The 27,938-nt window shown below is 35.6% G+C and overlaps 2 protein-coding genes across 4 annotated transcripts in view; one reads left to right on the forward strand and one right to left on the reverse strand.

The window, feature by feature from the left end:
• The window catches only part of LOC145687228 (uncharacterized protein C12orf56-like), a 213,224-nt gene that overhangs the window by 145,635 nt on the left and 39,651 nt on the right, over positions 1–27,938 (forward strand). The gene's annotated exons all lie outside the window — the stretch shown is intronic.
• Positions 9,122–22,778, reverse strand: LOC145688078 (uncharacterized). Of its 3 annotated transcripts, XM_081761801.1 has the most exons (8): positions 21,995–22,765; positions 18,930–19,090; positions 16,609–16,815; positions 15,941–16,115; positions 14,550–14,728; positions 12,609–12,768; positions 11,390–11,520; positions 9,122–9,658 (listed from the first exon to the last, which is right to left on the reverse strand). In XM_081761801.1, exons 1-8 carry the CDS (start codon positions 22,059–22,061, stop codon positions 9,548–9,550), a joined length of 1,191 nt encoding a protein of 396 aa, XP_081617927.1. In that variant the 5' UTR covers positions 22,062–22,765; the 3' UTR covers positions 9,122–9,547. The 3 variants fall into 3 exon arrangements, with proteins under 3 accessions (XP_081617927.1, XP_081617929.1, XP_081617928.1); XM_081761803.1 differs by lacking the exon at positions 11,390–11,520 and having other exon boundaries at positions 21,995–22,778; XM_081761802.1 differs by lacking the exon at positions 16,609–16,815 and having other exon boundaries at positions 21,995–22,760.

The following is a 27,938-nucleotide window of genomic DNA, read 5'->3' on the forward strand; positions in this document are numbered from 1 at the left end:
GGATACGTATAAAATTAGAGAGCTTCATTCTTCAAATTTCAGATGTTCCTCTTTCCTTCGTTTCGCATACTCATTTTGTTTACAACGAGATGCTAGCACTTTCATTCTACTCTAATACAAAGTTAATAGATCGACTAAAGAGGTAGAAAGGTTGAAACCGAACTCTGACATGTCCAAATGACGTTTGGCTTATATACCTTTTGAATAGTCTGTGACAGGGAGTAACAGAAGAAAACAACTTGCTATTTCGATATTTAATTTGTATGAAATGCAATTTTTACTTATCTTTAGCTTACAACACTATTTTGGTTCGTTACAATTAAGAACTTATTGATTCTGATAAAATATTGTGAACAGAACTTTTACACTTTTGAGGTACACTTTGTGTTGCAACGATAGCCAGTTGTGTTTCTGACCTGGCAACCTTCGATCGAAAACGGCGAGGTGTAGAGCAAGAAGGAGCTGCTGATTCGGAGTGGCGACGTCGATGAGTTTTTTAGTGAAAATCTCTCAGAAAATTCTTCAGGTCTGATCTTCTACTGCCTGGTGTTCTTACAGCAAGGGATGCAGTATTAAGGAAACTGAATTTAATGTTGGAGAATCACTTTCCTGGTGGAAAGAAAGACTGCGTAATTATCAACAACGTGGATGACGATGAACAGAGAACTCACAGTATACATGTCACTCGTCAGAACAGAAACTGGGTAGTTGTTCGAAGAGAAATAGTGCAGTCTTGCTTAAACTTCCTTGGTGTTCGACTAAACATAGAAGATGACGGCATTCTCAGCTCCATTCAGACTACGTTGTCCGCATCTTCAGCACAGTCGATGATAAATGCTGCTCGTCCATTAGTAGAAGCAATTTTTCGAAAAGAAGTACAGATTTTGCCTCAAATGTATGCGATAGCTGGCCAGGAGTTGAAGAAGTATCACTACTGGTGGATAGTGCTGATGCAGGAATGAAATATTCTGTGAGACAGAAGAATATTACCAGTCTCCTGTGGAATGCTGCAGGAACTTTTTTGCTGCCTTACTTGCAGTATCACCTCACAGCATGTCAGTTGAACGCTTTGCTTCACACTATAACCAACTTCGAAGTATTCATTTGTCGGTGAGAAAACAAGACACGCGCTAAATGGAACGGGTACTGCAAACTGTGACCCAAGGCTGGCTGTATCGAAGTTCTTGAAGCAAAAGGACAGACGGGAGAGCAGGCCTGATAGTGGTATCTGTAAAAGGACGGAGTTTGTGAAGAAGTTTTTGAATACTCTGTCTGTGAAGAAGTTGAATAATCTGTTACATTCAAAATCAACATATTTGTATCACATAGACCTCTGTTGCAAATGTGTTATCAGTCATTGCCCTTTATTCTATGATAGTAGATCATGTATCAATTGCTGTGACAGTAATACAGGTGTTAAGACTGCTAGTGATATTAATGGCTCGATCAAACCTATGGTAACTACTAGGTAGATGAGAAACGTACTCAATTAAATTCTAAACATGTAAGAAACCAAACAATGCAGAACACATTCAGATGTAGAGTATGAAAATGATAGTAAGAGTATAACCATTAACAAATACCCTAAAACACTTTAATACAGGTAAGAAACCAAATAGTATTGGACAGGTTAAAATTTGAAAATAATACTAGAAAGTAACCAGTCACAAGTGGAATAACACGCTTTTAAAACAGGAGAGAAGCCAAACAATGCAAAACAGATTGAGATTTAAGGTGTAAAATTTATAGCAGAAGTGGAACCATTAACAAAAAGGCATACATGCCATGATTTAAACCATTAATAAGATTTAAACCAAAAAGATAAATTTTTGATTATGATAGATTGTTTCTTAAAAATAAAGTTTTGGTAGTAATATTTAGCATTGAATACATACGTATACACATAAAAAATGATTTCGTTAGGGAAATTTTAGTCAAGTTCACGTATTATTTCCTTGTTGAGTAGTTTGTGTCTCTTGTATTGTGTATTTTGTATCCTTTCCATCTGTACCAGTCGCGTTTTTTTGTCCTTGTCCTGTCTGTGTCCAACTTAAAAATCTGGATATAAAATAAATAAATAATTGATGGAAAATATCCCATTAGGTTAGCACAGTACGGTTTTATCTTTAAGTATCGACCTGCAGGCGTATCTGAGCCAAAATGTGGAAAAGAAAATGTCCGCTCCTGTATTGATGGCGATGTGTTGAATCGGAAATGAAATGGTCAGCAGAAGTCGGACAAATACGCCATTTTGTATGTTATTATTTCACAAGTGTACATTATACAAAAATGTACTTTAAAAAATCTCTGTGCCTTTGAATTTTGCTGTGTGTGTCAAGGGTCCTTTTGTGCCTGGATACCCAGTAGCGATTTCTTAAAAAAAGCACTGATGTGAACATTTAGATAACCGGTTGTCGAGTCAAAATCGCAATAAAACATACCGCCTCTGCTTTTTTCCCACTTCAAACACTGCGCGTATTTGTTGGTTTGACGCTTCCTGTCTCTGGTAGTTCTGCGGAGAGGTTGTTCTCAAAATAGAAATTAATCTGTGGCACTGAAATGACGAGCCTAGTTCGTCATGGCCTCCCGGTGCCAAATCACACAATGACGAGCTACACTTTCATAAAATTTAAACTACTGTAGCATGACGTAGGGTTACTGCAGGGCTCAAAATTTCCGGTCGCCAGGTCGCCATTGGCGACCAGTGTTCGGTAGGAATGGTTCCTGCCTAAACTCACAAGGCTGCTCAGTGTCTGTTTTGCACGTAAATAATTAAAAATAAAACTGCATTTTAAGTACTTGCAACCAGATTTATACAGTGAAAAAATGGACCTTGTCGTAGCAGATTGGGCAGAATATAAACTTCTCTTTTCTTCATTGACGTCGAATCAGACACTGAAAAAGATTTACAGTGTAAACTTTATTCCGAAATTCCCAAATTTGCTTCCAGTTGTCAGATTTTGTGCAGTTTTATCTGTGAGTATTGCTTCATGTGAAAGAAGCTTTAGCAGTCTCAACAGAGTTCCTACAGGAATTCACTGAAGACTGAAACACTGGATGATTTGCTGACAATTTCCATCAATGGCTCTTCACTTAAGGACTTTGATCCGAAAACTGCAATCGACAACTGGTACTTTAGTGCAGAGAGAGAGAATTACACAAACGTGAAATCTTAAGGTAATATTTTTAAACATGCATATTAATTGTCCAATTCAAAATTGATTATCCTGAATCTAATTGTCTGGTTTCGAAATGTTATGCCTCTTTGTAAAAACAAAGGCCGCGAGTGGGGAGGAGTGACCTCTCATAATTTATACATGAGAGATACTGGCAATCATTTTGGGTTTGACTAGTGCGTCTGACTGAAATTTTGCGCCTTGTTACTGTATTGATGTTTTGAAAGTTATATGATGAGAAACCACATAATAATACACCTTTATAACTTATACTTCAATTACCAGAATTCAGAAAATAAATTGTAGTGGAAGGGGTTAATATAAAACTGTGTGAGAAGCACAATGGGCCAAAATAGCTTAAGTAATTTCAGCTTAAGTAATAGCACTGCTTTCAATAAATGCGGACGAAGCTGAAAAAATGGATGTACGGGAGTTAGTAAAGAATTTTGCTGACAGGAAAGCAAGAAGGGAACCATTCAATTAATTTCTGCTACTCTTCATGACGACTGACGTAACTGACTGCAAAGAGGAAAGTCCATCTTTCATTGTGAATCTTACTGAATAAATTATATGTATAGCAAAGTGGTCTTCATTTATGAATATTTGAGCCTAATAGATGCACGCATTTAACTCATTATTCACAGATACAAGGAAGTGTGGTTATTTATTATGTGATCTATCATTCCACAAAAAATGTTATTAAGGTGGGGGGCCCTGGATATTTTCTTTCGGGGGGCCATAAAACCTAGTTACGCCACTGATCCCACTGCTGGTAAAGAACGTGAGCCCAGTCATCAAAAGATATATATATATCATCCACTTATCTTTGGGGAATCTTAACCCTTGCTTATTCACGTATATGAGCTTTCTGCTCTTTATGGTAGGGAATGATCTCATTCCCAAGATGAGTTATTGAAATCGTTCACAAAACGAGGTTTCTTCAGCAATCAGTTTACTACTTGTGATTTTTTGGGGGAATTTCTTTGTGCCTTTGGAGTATGAAATAATGGAAATTATTTGATTTGTGTGAAAGAACAGAGTAATTTACACATGATTTGTGTGTGAAATGTTGTATTCCTTCAGTGGTTTACAAGTGAAACAGCAACACGGCAACACCAAAAATTGTCTACTGTATTCTGTTGGCTGCTAGCAGCAAAATTAGAATTAACACAGTATAATTAAAAAGAAAATTATGAAAAATACACATAACAAAAATCCAAATCATAATACCTAACGAGAACATGATGCAATAAACTGTAAACTTATACAACACTTGTGGTATAACTTTTGTGTTATTGCAACCCAATTCTCACGACACATTCGTAGTTACGAAACAACATCAATCAAAGCTTAGCGTTTACCATTTTGTTGCATCCTTCTTCATTATTTCTTTTAAATTAATATTGAAAAATATTTTTAAAAAAGTCCAACACTTTGTGAAACTCCTGTACAAAACGACATATTCCTATGACACAATACTATTGCATATTTTGTCCATGTATAAATAGAGCCTCAGATGCAGCTTCAGGACCTACTTTACACTGAAAAATACTTTCTTACTTTCTTCCATTTCGGCTATATGGCCTGCTTACCTGAAGCTCCTAGACTTAGCGACTCTAACAGTGTCAAGTAAACCGAGTAAATTATGCAGTTCTTCATTATGAAGTTTCCACCATTCCCAATTCGCGTCCCGCTTGGCTCTGAACATTCCGCTCACGATTTTATTCTCAAATACTTTCGGTTTATGTTCTCTCAAAGCAAGCGACCATGTTTCACAACCATGCAGCTAAACAGGCATAATTACCGTTTTATATACTTTATGCTTCAAATTCTTCGACAGAATTCGTGAAAACAAAAGAGTTTCGACTGAATAACAACACAAGTTCCTTGCTTTCAATTGACATCTAATTTCTTCGTAGCCAGGTATTTGATCTGGTAACGTTGATCTTGGATATTTCAAAGTATCTACTTCGTCAAAAGTAGACTGCAACTTCGTTTGCCGTCTTAGCCAAGAACCAAATGAGTATATTAAAGTATCTATAGCTTAATGATCATAAACTAAAGTGCATGATGTTGAGCATTCTGGATAGTAGTTTTTGAACTACATATTTGCTTCATTTCTAGCTCTTATGGAAGAAGAAAAGGCTAAATTATCGTAACTGCTTTAGACTACATAACAGTCAACAAAAACCTGACACCACAATCAATCGATGAAAATTATAACTCCGGATAACACCTAACTTCCTAACTTCTTTTCATGAAATACCGCCTAAAATACAAACAAGCAAAACGTACGACGCCAGAGGTACAATTCTTCCAATCGATTTTCTGAGAAATTGTTTACTGGAGAGAGGGGGTACTATTTGAATACCACGGATAAGTTTTAAACTCTACGTCAGTTTCTTCATGAGCTAATGATCACTCAGAAAAGCTTTTTCTTTCTTAATATTCTTTTAGCTGCTGTACAAATTTCCATAAACATTGATGGCAGACGGCGTCTGTAAAGTTTATGATTGTATGCAATACGGGTTAAGCACGCAAAGTAATAAAGAGTTTCTATCGGGAAAAATGTAATAGCTTTGAAGTAACAACTAGTTTCTAAGAGTTAAATTGTAGGTATTCGCAGATGTGCCCATCCCTCCTTGGTCCATGGTGCATCCTCTGTAAATGTATCTGATATATTCTTGCATAAAGGCATGACTTGCTTTTAAACTTGTGTTTTCCAACATTCTCAACATTAGGTATGGTTTTAATTAAAAAGTGTTATTCTTGTTTGAATTTACACATATTTCATGAAATGTTTTAAGTTTCTTCTTAGTTTCAACTACAGTAATTTTCTCTCAACCCCACCCCCTAAATTTTCATTAAACCTAGTTGCATCATGACTCCACTCTTTGCAGAAACAGGACTCTAATGGTTTGTAGGTCACTCCTTAGAACTAACATGCCAGCAACGCATATTAAACATTCTGTCTTTCTCGGGAAACATGGATCAAGCTAAATCTTACAAAATTTTCCTAGTCATTAGGCAACGGATGAAGCCCGTGAAAAGATTTAAAAGAAAAGATAACTGTAGACCGAGTGTGAGGCATAATGCCTCTTTCTGAATTTCAGAAAATTGTAAACACAGACTTACTGAAGTTTGTTTGAGAGGGGGTAATGCCATATTTGCTTCAATTTCAGCAGAATTCATTTAGCCTGACTCACTGTATATTGTCGATATTATTATTTACATGACAAGTGTTGCCTATTCTTTGCGTTTCCTTTAAGATGATCACTTTAATGCTACACTGAAAAAAAAGTTTGGTCAAATTGACCAAAAAATAGTTCCTGGGTACCAAATCGTTTGGTCAATATAGCGCCAACCAAACGCTTGGTCACCAGCACTAAATCGTTTGGTCACGATTTGTTTGGTTGCAGGAACCTATTATTTGGTTACCAGTACCAAATATGCATTTGGTAATTTTGACCAAATAATGACCAAACAAGTAGAATTTGGTTGGGAATACCAAAAATTTGGTTAAAATGAACGAAATTTGGTTCTTGGAACCAAATAATTTGGTTGCAAATACTAAACGCGTATTTAGTGAATTTGACCAAACCATTTGGTAGCAATTACCAAATACTGTTGCTATAGGTACTAAACTGAAAATAATACGAGGGTTATCACAAAATTCATGTGAAATTTTTTCTAACGAAAATGGTAACAAAGCAAGAAATTTTTAAACATGCAAATGGAAAGTTAATACATATGTAAATATTACGTATAGATTGGATATAAATACATATTCCCATAATACGAACAATCATTTTTACTTTTTTTTTTCTCGTGCTATATTCTGATGGAGATTTGTATGTTTACACAATTCCTTACATGTAACGTTTACGTATATGCTAACCTTCCATTTGGATATTTCAGAAGTTTTTGATGCGTGACCATTTTCGTAAGAAAGAAAAAAAAAAAAGTTGCCATGACTTTTGCGGTAACCCACATATAAAGTTAGAAGTTATTGCTTCTAGTTACTAAGAACTTCTTCAAAAATAAGATTTACATATACATTTTGAAGCAACATACGAAATATGTATACGAATACATGTAAATTTAAAACTCTATGTATATGTACACAAAGTTGCAAATCAATTTTTTGAGGAAAATAGAACTATTTAATATATAAAGAATTTACACACAACATTTTTCTACAAAATCATTTTATTGTAAATAATAATAGTAAAAAAACAGCAACTGAGTCATACAGGTTTCAAAATTAAACAATGATATTAACATCTGTTAAAGTACTGAAAGTAAGATTTTTAGATCAAATTCAAAACTTCAAGAAAAAACGTAAAGAACTTAAAGAAAACTTATACTGTAATTTTACTCCCAGTAAACAACATTGAAGATTTTTGAAAATAAATTAGAAACTAGTTGCTGAAAAACTTCGCATACGTATTTAAAATGTTAATGCAAGAAAAAAGTTTATCTACGACTTTGGTCGGAAATACATATTTACGTAACTGGGGCCAATTTAAGATAATCAGTAGAATTGTTCGCAGGAGCGGCTACAATGAATAAAACAACCGAGAAACGTCGCACACGTGTTCAGAACCTCACTATAAGTAAAGAGTTTATTTGCGACTTCGGTTGGAAAAGCCTAATGACAGAAATGAGGCCAATTGAAGGTAAGTAGAACATACTTACTTTTCCGTAATCAAACGTTTCGGATCAAATTAAAACAACCCTCTCGTATCGAGGTACTCAACCGTATGCAAAGTTCCTTGATTGTTTTATTCAATGTAGTATCCTACGATCAATTTAAATAATTACATTAATATATTGATAAATTGAGAAAACAACCAATTTTGTCACACCAAACCCTTTGTAGGCACGAAATCAAAGATATACAAAGACTGAAAAACATATAACTGAACCGGAATTCCAACCTGGAACCTCCCGCTTACCATGCAGATGCGCTACCACTGCACCATTCAGTCCGCTCCCAGAACAGCCATACATTCTTCCACCTTGTGGAACAGCATCGTTATAAAGAGTGAAAGAATGTATTGTGGTTACCGAGAGCGGACTGGGTAGCACATCTGCATGGTAAGACGAAGATCCCGGGTTCGAGTCACGGCTCAGACGCATTTCTTCACTCTTGTATGTCTTAAATTATCTTAAATTGGTGTCATCTGCATAATTAGGCGCTTCCGACCAAAGTTGCAAATAAACTTGGTTTTCTTATAATGAGGTCCTGAACACATATTCGAGGCTTGTCGGTTTATTCCTAGAATAGCATGCATGTACATGAATACATGTACATTTTCATGAAGTTCTAATACATGTACACACATATATGAACAAAGTTATAAATCAACTTTAGGAGAAAAATAGAACGAATTTAGGATATAAAGCATGTACTTACAATACTTTTCTACACAAGAATTTTATTATAACTGAGTATAGCAACTGAGCCATACAGACTTCAAAATTAAACAAAAATATTAAATTCAAAATTAAACAATGATATTAACATTTATCAACTGCTGACTGAAAATAAAATAGCATTTTAGGCCAAATATAAATCTTTTCAAAATTACATAACGAAACTAACTGTTTACTGAAGATAAAGTAACATTTTAGGCCAAATATAAATCTATTCAAAATTAAACAATGATATTAACATGTATCAACTGGTTAGTGAAAATAAAATAACATTTTTAGGCCAAATATAAATCTTTATAACAAAAAAGGTAAAAAACTGTGAGAAAAGTTATAAATTTACTCCCAGCAAACAGCATTGAAGATCTTTCAAATAAATTATAAACTATTCTTAACTGAGCTAGACAACGTGCTCAAGGGTGTGGACATATGTTTTAAAACTTTTTTGTGTTTAACGCAGAATTCCCTAAGGAAGGGGAACATCTTTGGCTTCTTCTGCAAAAAGTTGTATATGACATAAGTACTCCTCACGATAAACAGACGATACACTATTGTTGGATATGATTGTTTTTTTTTTTTTTAACTGGTATGAAATATCTGTAAACAATAGTGGTCGAAACAGATACAACTACTGATATTTTTGCTTGCTTGAATCACGTTTCTCTAAACAAATGTTATTTCAGTACCATGCGTTATACGTAATTGAATGAATTATATGGAATTGTTTGTAACAATGCCTGTTTGTTCAATTTGCAAATCAAATTTTATGCTAGTAGCAACACTTATCCTTCATTTAAAGCTCAAACACAGAATATCCTTCAATGGAGTCTTTAGATGTATTGATGAAGGTTGTTTTCGCGAATTTCAAGGGGCCAAATCACTTAGAGTTCATTTTCGGAGGAAACACAAAAATCTATATTGCAGACGAAAGTTATTTAACGTAGCTGTATGTAAAGCAGCTCCTTATTCCGTAATTGCCAACAACGAACACTCAACGAATGTTGCAGGTCTCTCGTTTCCATGAAAGGTTGAACATCACCCATTACCTGTTGGAATCAGAGAGAGGTTAACTGATCATGTTACATACTTAAATAATTTTTCTTACATATAAGAACAAAGACACTTCTTCTTCCTCAATAGTCTGAAGCATTATTTATTGTACATTTACAATGACATATGCATTTTGCGCCTATAAATATATGCTATTTTGAAGCTAAAAAATTGGTAAGTAATACTAATACTGCAAAGTTTTAAAAGCTCTTAAATGCTTTAAAAGCTGCAAAGGTTTTCAAAAGCTATTTATATCTGACTGCAAAAACGATACGTTCAAACAAGGACAGAAGCTACTAAATTACGAAAACTCGACAACTTGTCCTCAAATAGACTTAAGAACTTCCTCACTAGCATTTACCAACAGAGAATATAGAATAGATCACATTTATGCTCAGTAAGTGATTTTGGTTATTAAAATGAAATGAAATTTTTTAGTTTTATGCCCCACAGTTATGCCGGCTACGCTTAAGGAGACTGTGATGAGAAATGAATGAAATGGTGTAATGAAGAAAGTGGGAGAAAACTGGAGAACCTCGAGGAAACCCACGCACACGGTGTTAGTTCACCACAAAGTTCACTTGGTTGGAGCAAGGTTTGAACCAGGGACCTCATGCACCAGAGATGAACGGTCTATCACTGAGCCACCGCGGCCACTGTTTGGTTATTATTAAATAAATGTATCGAGTTCGTATTTGTTCACATGTAATGAAACGTCGTAGCTCAGCTTCACACTCCGAAAACAGGGTTCTTGGCGTAACCTTAATTTTCTTTCCAACGTGTGTCTTTGAAGAGTGTGTGTGTGGGGGGGGGGGGAGAATTATTGGCGAGAACATTTTCATACCACTTTGAAAGGCACAAATTACTTTAGTTTACGCTACAGTCCTCCGAACTTAATGATCGAAGATAGGGGAAGAAGACCAACTCTATTAATAAACAAGTTGTTGAACCTTCGCTGTGTGATCTCCAAGCATACCCCAAAATCCCAGTCGGACTACGAACTGTGTTACGTATTCTAGAAAACTGAACCTTTCGTCCACGCCCGATACAATTGGATAATTATGGATAGCCAGCAATGGATAATAATCTACTTCTCTCTCTCGGGGGCGCGGTGTCTCAGTGGTAGAGCGTTCACTTCCGGTGGTTGGGGTCCTTGGTTTGATCCCAGCTCACGCCGTGTAGACTTTGTGGTGCACAAATATCGTGCTCGTGGGTTTTCTTGAGGTTCTCCCCTTTCCTCCCACTTTTTTCATTCCACCACTTCATTCATTTCTCATCATCACCGTCTCCTTTAGCCTAACCAGCATAACCGCGGGACGTAAAACTTAAAAATTTCACTTCATTTCTTTCTTTCTCTCTCGTCCTCACGTTATTTGAAATTAACAATAAACTAAGTTATGTTTCTGTATGAAATATAATGCCAATCAGATGTTTATAAAGAGTTTGAAATGAAATGTGAGAGTTTATCTAAATAGTTTTTAAATTTTGCACTCCAGGCATGGGCCTAGTTGGCTAATAGCAAGTGCGACCCCGCTTCTGCCCCTCTTAAGATTTTCATTGCCTCTCTCCACCGAAATATTGATTTAACAGATCTAATTCTCATATTATTCATGCCCATGCCAGATCCATAAAAAGACGTAACTTTATTTTCTTAACAAAACATACGTAGTTGACACCTGATCTGGCTGACCATGATCAATCAATAGAATAAAATATACTTTACTTACATTAACATGACAGAAGAAACTATCCTGAGACTCTTTCACAGTTGGCTTCCAAATTTTCTTCGATGTTTTTATATGTGATGTTGACCTACACAGGGTACCAAGCAATAAAAGTAGTACACTGGATCTGGTATCTAAAAATAAAAATGAAAACTATACAATAGAATATAAAATAAAAAATATTTTTACCGAAATTGTTTTTTATACGCGGACTCCTGCATTATTATATCTTCCATATAAAATCTTAAAAATTATATACTATTTCGATTAAAATGCCTACCGGACGTTTGACAGTAGTTTGCAGTGGCAAATGCCCCACCCATTACAGCTCTGTGAATCAATTCCATTATTTTCTATATTAATTTTAATGCTTAATGGTTTGAAACAAATCTGCAATGTTTGTGATGGATAAGAAAGAACTATATGAATGAAAGTCATTTTGTTTTTAGTAGTGAACTATTTTGCAGTGTTATAAAAATTATATCTTTAATCATTAGTAACTCAATATGAGTGAGTTTTGTTTTACAATTGAAACTATGGTAGACTTAAAAACTATGCCAATTTAATAACAAAACCGCAAGTAGTAGACACATAACTTTCTGTTCCAATACAGGGAGAGAGAGATAATCTGTTCTTCGTGCGCTGAGTCTATAAGAAAAACAGATTTCTGCTATCCGTTATAATTATTAGGAATCAAAATTGAAACTACAATAACTACTAGTTTTTACTTCTCCCGGTTTCAGTAGAAAAAAAAAAAAATTCGGATGCCGTATGGATGCCACTATTTTACCGGAAGTAGTAGTATAGCTTTACTATTTTCGGTTTTTGTACAGAAACACCGGTTAATGTGTTTACTTTACTTGAGACGCTAAATCGAATCAGGGAAACAGTTTCTAACTATCAATAACCATGTTTGATTTATAACGATCAATGTTGAAACCCTAAACGACTGATTCATACCACTTCCGGTTTGAATAGAGGCTTATCTGGAGAAATGAGATCTACTCTTTGAATCAATGCTGAACAACTGAGTATATATTGTACGTATAGTGTCTACTACTTACAACCAATGTATAATTATTAATATGATCATTACAACATACTTGTTGCAATAAAACTGGATTCACATAGAAAAATCTACTTCATTCATACAAGTAATTACAATTTCAAGTTAATGAAACAGAAACAAAGGAAGAATTAAAGAACACAAAAATAATATTACCTTCTGTAACACTTTCTGTGTCTAACAGACTTAAAAGTTCGACTGCTGGAGCCTCATGTAGCCGTTTCTTCATTAGTTTTTCCAATTTTTTACTGACAGAATCCCATTTCACGAACAAGGATGTATGATCAGGATATAAGTCTTTGAAATCTTGATCAATCTGGAAATGGAATTCCATTGTATTAAAACATTTACATTAATAACATTATTTCATTAATTTTTAAGAATCACAACTTCCTTTACGTGCATAAATGAAATTTCTTAACTGTAACAATTTCAATACAAACTACTAGTTACAGCGTGTACTTTTATGGACTTGGACTTGGATTCAAATTCAACCTGCTTTCCTCTGGTGTTGTCCAACATCTTGAGGAAATTGACTTACTGGTAGCTTAAATAAGTAGACCACAAAAGCCAGAAACGTAGTGCAAGAAGATGTTACATTGACGATAATTGCCAGTTAGACCCATATTGAGGTTGTGGCATCACGGGCTTTCGTCGTGTTATAATGGTTTTTGGTTATATAGGTTAATGTAAACAAAGGTCTATTTACTCGGATAGATTAGGCAAGGATGGGGAAAGTATTGATCTGGACTTAATATTACAGGTACCATCCCGGTATTTGCTGGAATGACTGAGGAAAAATCCACGGAAATTTCAGTCACGATGACCGGATTTGAGCCCGGAAGCTTCCGAATGTAAAGCCAAGGTTCTACTTTCTGAAATAAGGCCGCTAGGGTTTCATATTAATTTGTCAAAGGACAAAGTGAAGAAAATTCTACAATATTGTTAGCGTTTATCAGACAATAAAACCACTATTTGCTATCTACTGAGTAAAAGAAAAAGACTTATTGAATCGAAAAGTACTTCATGCATTTAAAAAAATCACCGTCAAAGTTTCTATTGCTGTACGTATATGCTTGGTTGGTACGCAATCACAAGAAAGATTGTTTATCAGTCATGTAAGTATTGTTCTTCTGAGATCTCGCTTTCATAAGCAAGTGACATCGTGTTGTAAGAACTCAGTTCTCAATTGTTATCTTACTGAATATGATACGTTCCTTTCCATTGCAAGGTAAAGTCAGTGCACGTGTTCGTAATGTATGGCCACGTAATCATATGCGTCTTAAAAATGGAAACAATAATTTTAGGTTTAGAGTATTTGTTTTCACACTTGCGATTGAGCTTTTCATCTAGTTGTTCAAAGGAAGATCGAGTTGCTAATAAACTGAACTTAATCCTTTCCCACTTTGTGTTACATGCATGTGGATGAATATGTTATAAAGAACCAGCAAAAAAGATTATTAGACATGTTTTAGTTCTTTTAATATGCAATCTAAATACAATGCAAAATGTTCACTTTTTGAAAAGGAAACTGCAAAAACTTTCCAGATTCATTGATTGCCTCTATCCTCTTTCATCACCGGAGCTAAACAGGAAGGAATCTATAGTTTGTAGTTGAATCTGAATTACTTTTATAAAATTATACACCTACCGGGCATCGAACCGATAACCACCAACCTACAGGCAGTTCAGACCTGCTTCAAGATATCTCAACATTCATGAACAGATATTACATAAGAGGACAAGGAAGTAATTCATGTCCACCATTTATATATATTTTTATTATGGTTTTATGACAACTAAGGTCTATTAGCTCACACATACAAATACCTACACTAGTATATGTCATTTCAATATTCAGTATGACTATCCTGAAGGCTTTTACTATTTTCTTGTCAAACGCGACACAATTTTAAAGAAAACTTCTGTTCTAAAAAGTACGTTATGAAAAAATCAACTTCTGGACGTGAGCAAACGATTTTGTATGAGTGTTCTCAGCCCCAAAGAATAATTCAATGCTTGTAAATTATGGCCTATTCAGTAACAACACAGTCCTTAGTAGTAAAACAGAATGCAGGTTAATTAAATGAATCTTACCAATGTATATCCCAAAGGCTGCTTCAATGCTGGCCAAGTTGAAATTATTTCATGAACAGTTTTGCCCTCTTGCTTGCATCGAACTTTCAACGTTTTCTTCCAGTGATCAAGTACTTCCTGCCAGGGCTCGACACTATGCTTTAGCCACGCTAAGCTGTTTTCAATATCTATGCCACATTCTGAAAGAGAAGAATAAACTTACCAAACAGATCTGCATTACATTAAAAACTCAATAAATAAATTCCTATATGTTTTCAAATATCAGTTAAAATGATTCTATATTTTCATAAGTCTTCTGTACAAGTATTTATATCCATATGTAATATATAATAAAGAAAGAAATATATTTACAAAAAAAAAAATGTCCTGGAACTGTTCCTGTGAAGCTGAACTTGAAATTTGCCTTCATATGGTAATCTATATTTCCGGCACAAATATCGAATGCCTTTCATCAGAATGGTTTAATTCTTCAAACATGTAGAACTGATGTAAATTACATGTTCTAGCTTAGTACTTCAATGGTATAACGTAATAGTGGTACTATATAAGTATAATGACTATCTACGACGAAGAAAGTCGCAAAAATATTTAGTAATAAATGCTACTTATGATTTCTTATCAACAAAGTAACTCTTGTAATGAAGGATTTGAAGATTAAGCATACAAAATTTGGACTTGTTCAGTCTTGTAAATAGAAACACATAGAAATTAAGTATCGATTAATTTAGTGCACTATTTAATCCTTAATAGATTAGTTGGTTGCTTAACTGAAGAGTAGGTGAAAAATTTCTCGACTGTAGTTTCATGTTGTAAACAGTAACAATATCTACACAGTCCCATTATTACCTTATACTATTGAAATACTCAGCTTGAACGCATATACACTTTACGTTTTGAGCCATCCTGATGAAAGGCACACGATATTTTTGCCAGAAATACATATGAACATTGAAGAACCACGTTTTAATCTTACAGGAACACTTTCAGGTTAGTATCGACTTATATTAATGTGTTCCATACGTTCAATTAGCAGGGAAAAAAACTAAACCATTTTTTAAAACATGGTTCTTGCAAACCCTGGCATAAAATAGGTAAATCATTGGCAGTTTTTAAAGTATGATCGGGGCCTCAGTGGTTCAGTGGTAGAGGGTTGACCTCTGACGTGTGAGATACTTTGTTTGATTCCAAATCGCGCTAAGTGACACCGTGTGTGTGGATTTGTCGGAGTTCTCCCGTTCCTTCCCCCTTTATTCATTTCTTATCATCATTATCATTATTTTCTTTAGTCTACCTGGCATAACTGGGACGTAAAACTGAAAGATTTTCTTTCATTTTTAAAAGTATGATCAGAGATGAATAAATCATTTACTAGATTACATTTTAAACATTACCATCTAGTGTAGAAGTTCCAGTGTCACGCTTTTCTCTTGACGGACCAGCACGTGACTTTGCAACAACGCCAAACTTTCTTAACGACTTGCGTGTATTTCTATATTTGTCAACGAGTTTTCCTTTTGAAATCTTCTGATTTGGACCTTGTGACTTCGGTGGAATATAATACACTTCCTAAAAAAGACATTGTTACTGTAAGATTTAGAATTATAAACTTAATAAATGAAATTATGTATAAAAAAAAATTTCAGACAATTACAGAATAATTTATCATATTTAGACTCTTCTATGTGATGTTCTACTTTTAGTATAGCATACGTTTTCTACAAACAAACCCTCAATTCTGCATGGGGTATTCTCGCATATATATATATATATATTGGGGGAGTGGTGTGGAATAGATAAACTATTTTTCTCTCATTGTCACATAGACTGGTAACATTACAAAGCACAACTTACGATTTCCAGCATAAAATTTACCCTATAAAGTCAGCTTATTTCCTTCCCCACCTTATTTGCTTCAATAGTTCTCCAAGTTCTCGTCAAACCCATTCTCCCACGTTAAAAGGTCGAAGTTATGCTATTCAAATGTCCAGCAGTAACATAGATTGAAAGTTATGTGAATAAAGTGTCTATATAATAACTGAAACGTTAGTTATATGCATACCTGACATTCCGTTGGAAACAGCTCAGTTATCTGTAATGCCAAATGTTGAAATATTTCATTGCAAAGAGTTTCATTCATTTCCATAAAATGATCAATTAATATTGTAACTAACTGCTTCCTAGTAATAGCAGACAATTTGTTGTTTTGAAGGTATTCATTGCAAACTTTCCTGCCTGTTAAGCTCTGTTTTAGAAAAGTCTCAAGATTCTGAGAAAAAAACAAACAGCATTACATGTACGATTACGTCATTCAAGATCATTTAATCGAAATCACTGAAATAGAATTTCAATTTTGCATTTCTGTATAAATTAATTGCTGATTAACTTCTGTTGAAGGATAACCATATTTAATAATAAATAACTATATAAATAAATAAATGAATAATAATTATGAATAGAAATCAAACTGATACTTTCTGCTTTTCACGTATTCTTTCCACAAGTTATTAGTGATTGATATTCAAAGAAACACAATGTTGCTTAAAATATACAATGTCCCTCAATACATTTAAGTCTGTTTGTTCTATAAACTAAGGACATTAACTTACGAGGAGTTTACAGCAGCATTGCTGTTTTCACTTCAAACATGATTACTATGTTCACAAGGTCACGTATTTTTGCTTCGGACAAGTTCTGAACTGTGGTTTGCGTGTAGCGAGATCAATTTCCGGTGGGGATGTCTTGAACGCACTACAGCCGTTCGGAACCCAGAGGTTCGATAGAAAGAATTATTCTTCTAGTTAGTTCCCATGGCATAAGCGTAGGAAGTATTTGTATTCGTGCAACATATGCGAAGAAAACATACGGACCCTGCACATATCTTATAAACATTATGCTGTCATTAAGCAGAAGTGTTCGACTTTACAAACACATACATCTAATATATATAGCAACTTCACACTTTTTACAATTCCATGAGCAATTGAAGGCTTTATTTTTACTTTTTTAGGAAAAGTGTCATGGTGATATGCGTGGCCTTTCGGAACGTTTAAATGTATTCCTTAATGTGATAAGCGCAAATAATCACTACTACATACACATCACTGCACGAAATTATCATATTCCTAAACTAGAGCTCATGCGGCTAAATCCGAGATGTATACATTTTCCCTTGGTTTGGGATTTAATATTTTATCACTAAAATTATAGTTTTACAATTTTCAAATAATTCCATAGTATTTAATAATTATACCTTATATTCATGTCATGGGAGGCAAATAAGCCCTGTGCAGCTCTAAAATTGCAATATTGTTATAATGACGCTTATGAAATGACACCATTACTATATACGCGAATCTTTCGGTTTATTGTTTGACAAATACTAAAGTGTATAGACCTGGCGTGACAAGAAACGAAAGTTGGTATTTTAGTATGATCTATTTTTACTAACTCCAAGAAAATATACATTTTATAGATAAACGCATTTTTTTTTTTAAAGAAAATCGAGAAGATTTTTTCATTCAAATCTTTTTCGTCAAAAGTACTTGTCAAATGTTTTCCGACCATATATCAACAGTTGATTTAGCTTCATAGGCTAAAGGAGACGGAATAAATACAAACGAATTATGATTAGGAACTTAAGAGCAGAGATGCTGTTTACCTAGATCAAATTTTATACGAAATCGAATCCGGGTATTTTCACTTGTAGTTAATAAATACTGAGGTAGTACCTTTAAGGTTTGCACCTTTTCCTCCTGTTCCTTTACAATTTTAAAGATCCTGCATATTGTGGTGTCATTTCGCTTAAATTGAAATAACCAAAAATATAACTGAATACCAATCTCCTAGCCCTCCCAGCTACTCTAGTGGATAACGGGTGTATCATTGATGTATGTGGTCCGGATTCAATTCCCGGTGTGAGCACAAAAACATTTGCGAACGTTCACTTTCATTAATCATCTGTTTACTTTAGTCTAAACGGCATAACCGTGGGACGTTACAAAAACTCTTTCAATGCATCTGATGCTTTTCTCGTATCGTGATGCAAATAAATTTTCTCGGGGTATCAGCCAGGTGATGTGTTTGTTGTGCAAAGTCTCGAGAACAGACATTGTTCTCATGATACTGACCCTGATGATGAGAACAACGTCTGTTCTCGAAACTTTGGACAACGAGCACAACACGTGATTGATATCCCGAGAAAAGTTACTTGCACCAACAAAGATGGAATAAATAACACGCAGGCTGTCACCAGATTGAAAAGTGAACGCAAAAATCTTTTACATTTCGACTGATAATGAATCACATTTGCACAGTTCATATGTGCAGCATAAGTATCACTGTATCAATTGATATTCAAGTGACTTAAGACAGAACACTTACAAAATCTGTCAGCTTGAAGAGCTTCGGACTCCGAGACTCTGTAAAGAAATTTGTTTCTCGTTTCAGCATCGTATCAGTTCCTCTTTTAGTTGGTGCTGGCATGGAACAACTGCTTTCTGTAGTTTCAGATCGAACTGACACTGAGTCATCTGGCGTTGACACTGATGGTGAAGCAAATGAGAGAGAACCGTCATCTAGCACATCATAAATTTCAACTGTGTTTGCTTCTACAAATTCCTTAAATTTTGCTAAGAACTTTGCACGTATTCCTATTTTGGGAATTAACTGAGTAATTAGTTCATCAGTTAATGAATTAAATGCTGCTTCGTCGATTTCCTGTTCTGAAATGTAGATTGAAAGTTTATAATTAACCAGATATTTACTGAATATCAAAAAAGAATTATACAATGGTGAAAGCATTTAAGTTTTATTACACTACCAAGCGAAATTTGGGATGTTACGCGATCATGTGCCACACAAAGAGTATAGGAAATTGCTCACCCCAGTTTTGTTTTCTTGGGCTTTACAGAAATGGGTGTATTTGGGCAAAGCTAAAGAGAAAAATGTTCATGGTAACTTCATACTTCAGCTTCATACTGTAAAAGTTACAATGGTATAGAAGCAACAACAAGAATTTAAGAGCATTTTTAACTCATGCAAATAATTTTGTAATTTGGTGCATAACGAGTACCTATGGATAACAATAAGTCTAATGCTAACCGATTGTTTTCAACGACTTATGTACTTCTAACAAACAATGAAAGGTTCTATGCAGAAATCATAGCCTGTCTCCTCTCTCTCTCTCTCTCTCTCTCTCTCTCTCCTCTTTGCAATTTCTGACATTGGTCGTTTTGCTCCAAACCACAGAATTATCTTTTGGAGATAATACACTATTCTCTGAATGCTTTGAAGAATGTAATATTTTCCGAATACCTAATAGAAGTTACCTAATAAGAAGTATACACTCGAATATATATAGGGAGGGGATAGTGGTTCATGTTACGGAAGCACAATTTTGTAAAATTTACAGAAGAAATATGACATAGTGTACACAAGCTGAATTTTACGTTTACAAGTGGAGCGTTACTAGTGTCAAAGTATGACAAGTGCTATTGAAACTCGTATCATTGCAATATCCCACTTCTTTTCATATCTTTACTTACGCGTATACCCACCATCACTGACGTGCCCGCTCCCTGCGATGCCGCTTCGGCCCACCAAATTTGCTTTGCCCTGACTGTTAGATAGCATTCGCGCTTTTTAGTGCCCACCTAAATGAAAAAAAAATGAAATGAAATCTTTAAGTTTTACGTCCCACGGTTATGCCGGTGAGGCTAAAGGAGACGGTGATGATGAGAGATGAGTGAAATGGTGGAATGAAGAAAGTGGGAGGAAACGGGAGAACCCCGAGAAAACCCACGAGCACGGTGTTTGTCCACCACAAAGTTCACTTGGCGGGGGCTGGGATCGAACCCGGGACCCCAAGCACCAGAGGTGAACGCTCTACCACTGAGCCACCGCGCCCCCCTAGTGCCCACCTAGCACAGGTTACTTTTATGCACTGTATATTTATGACAATCAGAAAGATTTATTTATACGCAAATCGTAAAAGAACTGTGACTTTTTCACAATTACTTCTGGTGGGGCCATCGATACTTACCTGTGATTAAGTGAGATATTTTCATGTCGCCCAGCGTAAGTCTTTTAGGAGTCACTAAGAAGTAAATTAGTAAAAATTATATTTTTTTCAACGATTATTTCGAGTGGTGTACCGAAAATAAAAATGCACGCTTTTGAAATGAAATCTTTAAGTTTTACGTCCCACGATTATGCCGGTTAGGCTAAAGGAGACGTTGATAATGAGAGATGAGTGAAATGGTGGAATGAAGAAAGTGGGAGGAAACGGGAGAACCCCGAGAAAACCCACGAGTACGGTGTTTGTCCACCACAAAGTTCACTTGGCGGGGGCAGGGATCGAACCCGGGACCCCAAGCACCAGAGGTGAACGCTCTACCACTGAGCCACCGCGCCCCCCTAAATGCACGCTTTTATCAGCGTATGTCACGAGAAATATCGATTTCAAAGGTAAGGATTCTATATTTGGGTTCCATGAAATGTTCTTTCAAAATTATGCTTTAGACTATATTTCGGATGACATTTAGTATCTCTCCCAAATCCATCGACGGCTCAGGACCCAGTACTGTGACTTAGAGTAAGCTGTTGTTAACTACCTCGTTTATGCGAATACCCACCGTCGCTGACGCGTTTGCTCCCTACGGACGCAAATCGTTTCTAACTGTCGGGGCCCCGCTGCTACGCTTCTGTTCTGACTCTGTTCGATAGCATAAATGGTTTTCCGTGTCCATATAGCACAAGTTGGTTAGTGTTTTATGCGTAGTTTTTTATGCTATACGTTCGCACTGTACTTATACTCATGACTACTTTATATTTACAAATAACGAATGGTAACCCCTACCAAGTAAGTCAGAGTCAATACCAAGTGATCTGGAGGAGAAACTAAATAATACACCATATTTCTTCCGTAAACTTTAGAATTTTGTTCATCTGTAAACTATAAATGCACCAATTTATTTTGCAAACTACCAGCGTTAGTGTCACTTTATTTACCCCTTTCCGGAAGTATCTAGTGGTAATAGAAATTACCCCAACTCTTGCCCCTGCAATTTTATACCCTGCTCTAGTGTCGTCAATGCCCCCCTTATCTATATGTAAGGGCCTAGGTTTAACTTAATAATGCCCGCTCCGGGTGGTATACCGGTACTCACTTTGAAGCGAGAAATTTTTCTCTATTAATTCTATGAAAATGGATCAAAAATTCCCTAACCTTAAGCTAACCCGTTCCTACTCTTACCTTACTCTAATGTACCCTACCCTACTCTATTCTACACCCTTTGAAAGCGGTTCTACATATCGATGCGCAGCTGGGGCGTGCATTGTAAAGTTTACCAAAGGTGTATTTGATACGCCAAATTTACAGCCAATAGAATAAGTACATATGAACTAACAGCAAAATTAATAGCCTATATACGAAAAAGTACACTTACCTTGAAACATGTCGATTAGCTGCGGTAAATTCCAGCTTCTTAATAAATTTATAACATAGGCATCCATTACGTCGTTGAAAAGTGAAAATTACTCGTTGAGAAAGTTGTATAGTGCAAACCAACCTCATTTACACACAGTTCTTTTACTTCCAAGACATGTCCCTTATGATTGTTGCCCTATGTTTTCTTTTCCTTTTTATTTTTACGGTATAAAGCGCTAATGCGATCCACACTTTCGTAATCGAAATGTTTACACAGAATGCAAATAAACACATGTGACGTTGTAACTAAACATTTTGGTCAGGAAAACCAAATAATTACCAAATCAGTTAAAATTTGGTTCGCATAACCAAATTAATCAACCAAATGTTCTGACCAAAAAATATAGTGTTCATGACCAAACACGTTTGGTCAAAATGACCAAATTTTGGTTAAATTAACCAAAAAAAGTGACCAAATGCTCTGACCAAACAAATTTGGTATTCCTGACCAAGCCCTTTTTTTCAGTGTATATCACTTGATTCAAGAGATATTTCTGTCAGTTCCATGAAATCTAAGAATTACAGAAATACAGAAATAAGAGTGACAGAATTATGTCCAGGTTAAGATCAAGCTCCATCCCGATACAAGAAGAAAATCTCGTCCCGAAAATTATGAACTATTGGGTCTTCTTATCAAACAACGTTTATGGAATAGTGTACGAGACGTGAAGACATTATCAGGAACGAACATTGAATTCGATCACAATCTCTTAAGGGCAGAAGTGCGAACTTCGTTCAAGTCAATAAAGAAAAATGGGAGGAGAAATCAAAAATTGAATTTAGAAACACTAAGAAGTATGAACAGTGAGGTAAAAGAAGAGATAGAAGAAAAATCTGTGCAGCGGGTGGGTAGGCAGTGTAGCAAATAACTGGAGAAGAGTTAAGCAAATTCTGCTAGATACACTTAACAACAACATTGACAAAATGAAAAAAAGCAACGAGAAAACAATGGGTGACTGGAGTGATGTATAAGAACATGGAGGAACGCAGAAGGACGAGAACAACGAACATCGAAGAGTGCAGAAGCCAAGATAAGTATTTGGAAGAGGTATGTGAAAAAAATAATGAACTTGAACGGCGCGGCAGATATGGTTTGATGTATCAGAAGGCACAAGAATTAGGAAGGAAACTAACAAAAGTATACGCATGTATGGAAGATCAACAAAGCCATGTAGTCACTGACAATAAATGAATCCTTATGATGTAGGAGGAATATATAAAGGATCTATGACAAGAAGAACGGCTCAAGAAATATTGCAATCGAAGCAGGAGAAGAGATACAGGAAGAAGAGAAAGGATCCAGTATATTGAAAAGTGAAGTAGTACAAGTCATCAAGAACATGCAAAGAGGAAGGCCACTGGAGATGACGTCATAGCAGCAGATTTGCTCAAAGGATTACGAGAAGAATCAGTGAAAGTACTGACTTCACTCATTAACAAAATCTGCCTGAGTGGAGAGTGGTCAAAGAATTTTCTGGAAGTTACAGTGGTTTCATTATCTCAGAAAAAGCAGGTAAATAAATGCAATGATCACAAAACCATTAGCTTTATTTCCCCACACTGAGAAAATTATTGAATGCATGTTAGGTAGGTGGCTGGAAAGTAAGATAGAAAAGATGTTAGAGTAAGACCAATTTGGATTACGAAAAGGAAAAGAGAAGGAATGCTATTGGGTTAATGAGAAATAAAAATGAGTTGTTGGCCTAAAGGAAGAGTTTTATTTGTGCTTTATCGACTAGCTAAAAGCTTTCGACCGGATCAATTGGACCAAACTTCTGAAAATAGTTAATGAAATCAGGGTCAACTGGAGGAATCGACGACTGATTTGAAACCTATACACAAGACAAAGATTGAAGTTACATTTGAGTCAAGGAGAAACCAATAGTGTGAAGGTTGACATAGGAGTCAGACGAGGATGTAGTATGTCACCCCAATTATTCAACGTTTACAGTGAATTATTAATAAAGAAAGCTTTAATAGAAGTTGGACATTTCAAGATTGGAGAGAAAATCATTAACAAGATTAGATATGCGAATGACACGGGTATTATAACTAGAAACGAGAAAAAATACAAGAGATGAGGGACAAAATATTTAACATTAGGAAACAACATAGAATGAAAATCAACATCGAAAATTCAAAAGTCATATGAATATCCAGCGGAGACATGCCCTTATGTGTCGGAGTAGAATTAAAGGCAACTTGAAGAGGTTCATCATATTAAATATTTAGGAAGTATTTTGACGAGAAACGTTTATTACATCAAAGAGATCAGATCAAGAATTGCCGTAGCCAAAGCGGCATTCAACAAGTAGAGATCCTCCTAACTCTTAGGCTTAACAGTGAGCTAAGGAAAAATCTGCTCAAGTGCTATATATTGAGTACTAGCATTAATTACCCGCTTTGCTGGGTTAAATTAAGAAAAATCAGAAATATGTTTCGTTAGTCAGTCACATTTTACTCTTACTAAAGCGCTCTTTGATATTGGTCATTTTCGATTACTTTTATATATCCCCTCTCCTTCCCATGTTGCGGGTCACGGCATCGGAAGTGTACTTGTTCATCTCAGTTACCCCGAAAAGTATAAATTCGACACTGATATTGGCCATTTTGACTATATATATATATATATATATATATATATATATATATATATATATATCCCCTCCCACAATTTTTGTGGGGCTTAATTTGGATTTAAATGGCATCAGAACTGTCACTGTTTATCTTAGCGACCTCATAAACTGTAGATTCGACACTAATATCGGTCATTTTCGATCATTTGTAAATGTTTTTCCTCTCCTTTAAGTTACATCGTCAAAGTGATATAACAAAAATAATCTTATGTTCGAACTTCATCTATGTTGAAAATTTGATAGAAAATCGAAATGAAATCTTTTGAGTTTTACGTCCCAAGATTATGCCGGTTAGGCTAAAGGAGACGGTGATGATGAGTGATGAATGAAATGGTGGAATGAAGTAAGTGGGAGAAAACGGGATAACCCCTAAACAACCCACGCACACGGTGTTTGTCCACCACAAAGTTCACTTGGCGGGGGCTGGGATCGAACGCGGGACCCCAAGCACCAGAGTTGAACGCTCTACCACTGAGCCACCGCGGCCCCTGAAAATTTGATAGAGATCGGTTGGGTGGTTCAAGAGTTATTAAGTTTTATTTATTTTTATATATCTTTCTCCTCCCCTTTTCCTCCCATAAGTTCTACCGACAAAGCAATATAATAAAAGCCACCCCAGGTCCGAACTTCATCCATATTGAAAATTTTATTAAGATCGATCCTGTGGTTAAAGTGTGATGAAGTCAAAAGACAGCCACTTTTATTTTTATTCTTTTTACATACATCCCCCCTCCCCTTCCCTCTCTCGTATGTTGCAGCGTAAAAGTGAAATAACGAGAACATCCTAGGCCCGAACCTTATCTATGTTGAAAAGATGATCAAGATCGGTCTGGTGGTTCAAGAATTTTATTTATTTTTAGAGATTTCTCCCCTTCCCTTTCTCCCTAAGCTCTATCGTTAAAGTGATATGATGAAAACCACCTCAGGTCAGAATGTCATCCATGTTGAAATATTTTTAAGATCGGTCTAGTGGGTTAAGCGTGATGAACTCACAAAGACAGTCACTTTTATTTTTATTTTTTTGGTGGGGTGCTGACTGCCACGGGTGCTGACTGCCACAGCCAATTATTGGTGCTGATTGCCACGACTGGCGTTGATTGCTAATATGAAGGTGCTGACTGCCACGATGGCATGCTGACTGCCACGAGCCTGAGAGAAAGTTGCTAGACGTAACATTACCGGACGCCAAGAAGCATGAAAGAAACTAGATGATCCTTAGGATCGTGTTGTTCAGACCAGCACCTAACAAAGGTTAACAGGTCTCTGTACGTACACTCATGTCCAAAATTATTGTCACATGATTATAAATATGTTGTTCTAGTAATATAATTTGATAACGAATTCGCCCGGTATTTCTTATAATGTTAGTATGTGTATAATCGGTAAAGATAAATATGTGGTAAATTTCATGTCAAAAGAGCAGTAAATAAGAACAATAAAACAAAACAAAAAAAATTTCCTGTCCATTTAGTTACATTTTATTTTACTCATTATGATTTTCGTATTTATAATTCTTTTCCTATGAAATTTATCACAAATATACATTTCCTGATTATACACATAATATAAGTACTCTGCAAAATTATCAAATTATATTCTTACAAGAAGACAGTTATAGATATGTGACAATAATTTTGGACATGAGTGTACTTTCAGTTTTCTCAGGGAGCGGTGCGTACAAAATTGGTACGATTTATGTATTCTCACTTGAACTCCCCATGTCAGCATGAACTGTGTATAGTTGTGCAAATTGTTTCGAGCAGCTCTTGAAAGTTCCATCAAAAAATCACTGCTGGCTGTACCTCACAAGGGAAGTTCAGGAGAAAGCACTCGCCTGAGAGAAACTAAGCATGCCGTTTGAAACCCTAATTCATGCTTATTACAACAAGCTAATAAAATTCCTGTGCGGTTGAGAAGTGTTTGATATATTCAACTTGGAAGTTTACATGAGAAAATGAGGATATACGCATTTATACGCGTTAAGTACAACATAATTAGTAACGAACATTGACATACGAATTGAAAGCTATCGGAAGTAACAGAAAAAAAAGTGTTTCGCAATAACTAACGGGTTTGTTAGACACAATTAGTCATTACATTGTTCACAATAATCATAGGTTAGAGATGGAAATTGATCACTGTTGTTCTTCTGTTTTATGAAGAAATGACGCAGGCAAAATACTCCCTTGCACCATGAACATTTTATATGTACAATTGTGTTGCATCCGTCAAGAGAACAGTTCGCAGAACCAAAACAAAAAGCAAATTCGACAAGTGATTCAAAAGTTATAGGCCTATAATTTGTTCGTAACCTGCCTTGCAGAACGCAAACTGAAACAATCCAATGTATCGCGGTGATCGGAAGTGATTCATATGGACACGAACTTTATTTGATTGTTTCGTTGGTACATTATAACGTCCAGATGAAGAAGATTCATACTATGTACAAATCTCCTGCCATAATCTTTGATTGATCGGAATCAAAACACATCAAATGGTTGCACAAATCATGTGCAATTCTTTGGTATCTTCTCAACCATTAGGTCTTTGCCATCCGTCATGCAACTTGTAATGGACAATTTGTCTGTGAATGGACCCCAGTGATCAAGCAATAGCAAGTTCAAACCATCAGGCTTCGCCATGAGGGAGAATACTTAACGCATTGAAACGTGCATCCACTCATTTTCTCATATAAATTTCCAAGCTGAATATCTCGAACAGTTCTCAACGTACAGGAGTTTTATTACCTGTTGTAATCAGCATGAATTGGTCCTTCAAATGACATGCTTATTTCTCTGCAGGCGAGTGCTTCTCCCAAACTTCCCTTGTCAGCTGGCTTCAGACCATCATATCCATTAAATAATACAATAAAACAATTAATATAAACAATGAAATGTGCAAATTGTACATATAACAGAAAAGACAATCCCTTTATAAACATCCAAGTGTATGTCGTTCCACTTAGTGAGCAACTTTGTAACTTATAGGATGCCACATAGATTTGCTGTGATGATTACTTAATTAATCCCTACTAAATTAATTAATAATCATAAATTTAGTATGAGGGATTAATTCCTCTCTTTTCAAATATAGTTCCTCCCAGGCTCGTGGCAGTCAGCACGCCGTCGTGGCAGTCAGCACCTTCATATTTGCAATCAGCGACAGTCGTGGCAGTCAGCACCAATAATTGGCTGTGGCAGTCAGCACCTATCCATTTTTTTTTTACATATATTCCCCCTTCCCTCCCCTTCGTTTGACTGTAAAAGT

Source organism: Thermobia domestica, chromosome 6 (genome assembly GCF_964235325.1).
Source record: "Thermobia domestica chromosome 6, izTheDome1.hap1.1, whole genome shotgun sequence".
NCBI lineage: Eukaryota > Metazoa > Arthropoda > Insecta > Zygentoma > Lepismatidae > Thermobia > Thermobia domestica.